The sequence below is a fragment of the Impatiens glandulifera genome, chromosome 4 (genome assembly GCF_907164915.1).
Source record: "Impatiens glandulifera chromosome 4, dImpGla2.1, whole genome shotgun sequence".
In the NCBI taxonomy this organism is placed as follows: Eukaryota; Viridiplantae; Streptophyta; class Magnoliopsida; order Ericales; family Balsaminaceae; genus Impatiens; species Impatiens glandulifera.
In genome coordinates this window covers 34171088-34176551 of record NC_061865.1, presented here as the reverse complement: position 1 = coordinate 34176551, position 5464 = coordinate 34171088, and the positions used below count along the sequence as shown (strand labels likewise).

Genomic DNA, 5464 nt, shown 5'->3' with positions numbered 1-5464 from the left:
AGCAGTTTCAGATAGCCCGAGAGATGCAGAATCGCATTTAAACCCATACGAAAGAGCCCAACAAATGCTGAGAGATCTTGAACCAGATTCTATGAACAAGACCATGGATCGAGTAGAACAGAGCAAGCTGTTTGATTCCTTATTCGGTTCATCCTCCCTTTAACAGCCACAACCTTGCTGGAATTCATCCAGAAACAGAGATGAATCATTTGGTGGTGACAAAAATATCAGTTCCAATAACACAATCAAGTAGAAGTAGCCAATCAAATCGTTGAACATTAATGCACAACCTTTCCATTATGATGATCCATTTGGTTGCCAGATTCCTCTTAAGAGGACAAGATCAGTATCCTTCTCTCCTCTGAAGTGGAGAAAAAGTGGGAAAATCTAAGATAAAATATTTTCCATTTTTTTTATCTTAAGTTAGAACCTTGAAAAGTATATTTATTTATTTTTAAATTCGGAAAAGAAATGTCCTTCAATATTACTTTGCCCTGTACCAGACCCGAGCCAATGTCCAATCGTTCTGCCTTAAATGATTCACCTAAGATCTGTTGTTCTAAAATTTATGTTCCTCTTTATATTACCTTAATTTCCTTCTCTCTTCATTATTTTTGACTTATACTCTAAAATAATTATTTTTTGTGATGTAATAAATAATAAACCTATCATTTTGAAAAGGTTTGATACTAGACGCTCACGGTTCACCCCTCCATCTCTTTCTCTCACTCACAAAATTGAAATTGAAATCAAAACACAAAACCGTATAAATGAAAGTCTGCGCGATTGTTCGTTCATAAATAAACAGAAGCATAGATCTGAGCAAAATCTAACAGACGGAATCTTAGTTATGACGCTCGGCTCAGGAGGATCGGGTGTCGTAGGTGAGAATTCTGTTTTTTTCTTTATGTAAGATTTTCATTCTTCAATTGTCCCATTGCCTCCCTACTAGCAGCAGCTGCTGCTTTCAATTGGATATCTTTTCCGTAAATTGATTCAAATTAGTTTCTCAATCTTACACAGAATTTCTCATTTGCATAATCTTGCACCGGGTTTTGTAAATTGTCTATTGATCTTAAACGGATTACATTATTTGTTATAAGTTTGACGCTCATGTTAACCTAGTTATAAATTGTGAAAGTGTTCTTGTGTTTTTCGTTTTAATGATTTTGAGTTATAATTTTCTTTGTTCTGTGCCAAAAACAGATTTTGTGTATTCATGAAAATATTCAATTCGACTTTATATGATCAATTGTTTTGAATATCCATCCATTTTCCATTTTGTGAAGATGATCTCTTGAATCCTTTAGATGTTGATCTACTTTCTGAATATAGAAGTTAGAGAACTTAAGGCAAGTGTTCTTTAAAGACAGTGCCAATAGATGCTAAATTGGCAGTGCAATGCATGGTACTCTTTGTATTTTCAGAATTTATCATCAAAAAGAGAGGCTCATAGTCTTGCTTACTCTAGAATTGTTTTGGTCTTTCTTTTTTCTCCATTTAGTAAAGGCTTTTATGATAGATTATATATTTTGAAGACATACAGTAGTTACGTGCAGATTAGAACTCGTTGATTATATGTTTTCTTTCATCTTCCCCTTATTTAACTTGTATTCAACAACTTCTGGTGTATCCTTGAATGACTACCTTGTTTGTTAGAGTTTTGGTGACCCATCGGTTTGTGCTGGCCCACTGTTGAAATCGTGAATTTTGCAAGACACTGTATGGACCTGTATAAATATGTGTTTTGCACTAGGTTTTAGTTGCTCTTTTTTTTTCTCTAATCTTCATTATAACCTACTTTTCAACATATAGTGAAAGTCCTTTGTGTTACTTACTCTGTTTTTGTAATCGTCATCGATTTATAACATTATTTTTTATGATTCTTTAGGATTTCATGTGAATTGAAGGCATTTTCTTGATGTGGATTGTTGGTTCAAGTTTGTGATCTTTCTTGTAATTGTCTATTTTTGGCTTGAATAAATGTATGTCAAGCATGAAAGACTGACATAACTTTATTTATGGGACTCATGGATGTCCTATGCCAGGCATCTTTATATTGAAATTCTGTGAATAGTGATTTTCTCTGTATTTCCATTCTATAGTTCTATATGATGGAATCATGAATGTAATGTTTCTCTGAACTAGCCTCCTCTACAGTAAAATACGATGGACTCATATTTGAAATAAAAATGTATATTGAGAAATCCAGGAAATTGTATGTTTTTTGCTAAGAAGTCGAGAAATGCCAATGTTTTAATAATGGTTCATGTGTCGTTGTCATGATTTTTATAATTAGTTATGTTTACACTTGAAGATTGAACAATTCCAGATTTCTTGCAGTTCCTAGAAACTTCAGATTGCTGGAGGAACTTGAACGAGGAGAAAAGGGCATTGGAGATGGAACTGTTAGCTACGGGATGGACGATGGAGATGATATGTACATGCGCTCTTGGACTGGAACCATCATCGGCCCCCATAATGTACTCTCTTGTTTCTTTTCACGGGTTATATCCTTATTACGTTACAATTAAAACGAAATAGATTTTATGATACTATGGTGTACACATGTTTAACTTATAATATGTTACTATACTTTCACTGGACCTTGTTTCTATTAAAAAGTATCATCCTGTCCAGTTAAACTAATTAGATGAAAACAATAAATAATCTGTTTTAATTTTTCTGAAAATTTAAGAGGTTTCACCATCTAAATGTCAAGATTCTACATTTATGGACCAGTCAGTACATGAAGGCCGCATTTATCAACTGAAGCTTTTCTGCGACAAGGATTACCCTGAGAAGCCGCCAAGTGTTCGATTCCATTCTAGGATCAATGTGGCTTGTGTCAACCATGAAACAGGGCTGGTAGGAACATTGTATTACCTTTATTTCATTACTTTAAGGTTGTGTTTCTTTGTTTTTAATTGTCAATAAGTATTCTTTGTATCAAGTCAGATTGATACTTCCATGGTTCCAAAAGGGAAATTGATCTGATCTTTGTTTTCTTTTGATGTTGTAGTAGAAAAATAGTAGTAAGGTATCCTTTGTCACTTTTAATAATGAATTCCTAGATGCAGATCCAAATACCTTTGGTGTGAAAAGTTGCTAGATGGAACAAAACTCTCATCATCTTCAAATGACTCCTGTCAATGATCCAACTATTTGATTATCATAAAATTTTGACAGTTTTTACGTTTGTTGAAGACGAATTTTTGGGCAATGACTGGGCGCAATTGGACACTGCCTCTTGCTGGAAGAAAAATTCTATAACCTGACACGTTCTTTAGGCGCGTATCTAAAGCTGGGCCAGACTAAGTTGAGATACACCCTGTTTTCCATCGGATATCCACACCTAGATAAGAAATTTAATTAAAATGGTGGTGTTTTCAAAGGAAAGCCACAATCTAAGTGAAGAGTGTCCAAATTCTTAAAATTGGGAGAGCTGTTGAATCATATATTGTGCCTTTTAGGTCCTGTTTGATAACGTGGTTTTGGGCGATAGAGAACTAAAATAGAACAATTTGATTTACGGATGGCGCTAAGACACTACCACGATGCAGTATTGCAGTTCAACTTGTTTTTACTGTATGATAATCCTTATACCATTTAATGTTGTCTTGAACAGGTGGAATCAAAGAAATTTGGAATCCTGGGGAATTGGCATCGAGAGTATACAATGGAAGACATACTGATTCAGCTGAAAAAGGAGATGGCATCTTCTCATAATAGGAAGCTTGTGCAGCCTCCTGAAGGTACCTTTTTCTAATGTCTGGTTCAAATTCATCATCTGTATAAAAAGAATTGATCACTCCAAACTTCGAGAAAAAAAATTGATGGTGAATCCTTCCTTTTCTTTGTTGGGCTTATATTGTGATTTATTTTCTTCCTTTTCTTAATCTAGTAGCTGATTTTTTTTATTAGTGGCATTGTATGAAATTCAGTATTAAGTTAATGATTTAGACAAAACATAATTCTTACATGATTGTTATTATAATAAACTATTTTTTCTTCATTCTTTTCTTCCTGGAGGCACAAATCTTGTATGATGGTGTTCTGGTCTGAACTGAATATTATACCGAATTCGAATAAATCGAATTCAAATTTCATTTTCAGTTTTCGAATCGAATTCGAATTTTATTTTCAGTGTTTGAGTTGAATTCGAAATCGTTCGAATTCAAATACTTTTTCAGTTTGGTTTTTGAGTTTGGGTTTAAATTCGAAACTAAAACTAAAATCGAATTCATTTTTTATTATTTATCTTAATTATATATTTTAATATATAATATATAATTTATTATTACACATAACTAAATAAGTATATATATTAAATTACCATAGACTTTCTATTAGATCCCTAATATTCTTATCTAACTTAATAAAATATTTATCTCTAGTTCCCATTCCCTTCCATCCAGTTGTCCACCTTTCTGCATTTATGGTCCTTTCAGCCATCGAAATCATCTCTAACTTTAAGAATCTTTAAAACTCTTGACTAATTCTTCACTAATTGTTTGGTAGTCGTCAAAACTGTTTTACTTCCGTCGTTCAGCCGCCGAATATTTAAGATCAACGGTAAGTAATTAAGAATCGTTTGGGTGATTTTTACCTAGACTTTTAGTAGATAATATCTCTGGTTTGAATTCAAATAATTTAAATTCAAAATTGATTTGGCAATAAAATTTTTAAAAAAAATTGAATTCGGTTCGAATTTTATTTATTCAAATTGAAAAATCAAATTCGAATTCGGTTAAGTTTTAATAGATTTTATACGAATTCGATTCGTTTTTGAATTAGTTAAAAAAAGAAAAAATTGATGAACCCGAACTGATGAAATCGAATAATTCAAAAATTGAACTGATGAATACCCTACCCGAATGTGTATAAATATAATAATAAATTAGAATTCTGAAATAACTAGAATAGGGAGACTGCATAGATTAACCTAGAGAAGATGAGATTAGTTGTAGAAGTTCGGTCAAAACTCTAATATTGGAACTCACCCAAATCAGTTGATCTATCTCTAGTTGATGTTCATCACAATGAAAGGTGCTACCTATAGTGATTGAATTCGATGACTTATACCCAAACAATGGTCTATATAAAACTATTCTATATTATTGAGTCTGAATGCTGATCTAAATGTGTAATGATCATTCAGTTACTGAATTTGTGTGTATATTTTCATTTTTCCAAAAGTTTTTTCATCTATAACTGTGAATCACCCAATCTTCCACATCTGTGAAGAAGTTGAAGAGAGAGTTACTAGTTCACTCTTGACTTGTTCATGGATTGTTCTTTTTGTTCAGAAAAATGTCATAAAGTCTAAAATTATCGAATTTATGCTCTTGTCATACTTTTTATTTAATAGTATGTATTTTAACTTGTTTATATTTATTTGAATTTTATATTTAGCTTTTGTCCTTTTATAAAATGGTTGTAATTTATAGTTCTTAGTAGGATA

The 5464-nt window shown here is 32.3% G+C and overlaps 1 protein-coding gene across 1 annotated transcript; it reads left to right on the top strand.

Annotated features, from left to right (window-relative positions):
• The first annotated feature begins 688 nt into the window (after positions 1 to 688).
• On the top strand, positions 689 to 4005 carry LOC124936277 (ubiquitin-conjugating enzyme E2 variant 1D). The gene is made up of 4 exons (XM_047476760.1): positions 689 to 884; positions 2344 to 2483; positions 2743 to 2868; positions 3629 to 4005. Exons 1-4 carry the CDS (start codon positions 851 to 853, stop codon positions 3767 to 3769), a joined length of 441 nt encoding a protein of 146 aa, XP_047332716.1. The 5' UTR covers positions 689 to 850; the 3' UTR covers positions 3770 to 4005.
• The last annotated feature ends 1459 nt before the right edge of the window (positions 4006 to 5464 follow it).

Coding starts and splice junctions, on each gene's coding strand:
- LOC124936277 (XM_047476760.1), top strand. CDS start 851: ATGACGCTCGGCTCAGGAGGATCGGGTGTCGTAG. Junction 2,484..2,742: donor CCATCATCGGCCCCCATAAT/GTACTCTCTTGT, acceptor TTTATGGACCAG/TCAGTACATGAAGGCCGCAT. Junction 2,869..3,628: donor TCAACCATGAAACAGGGCTG/GTAGGAACATTG, acceptor TGTCTTGAACAG/GTGGAATCAAAGAAATTTGG.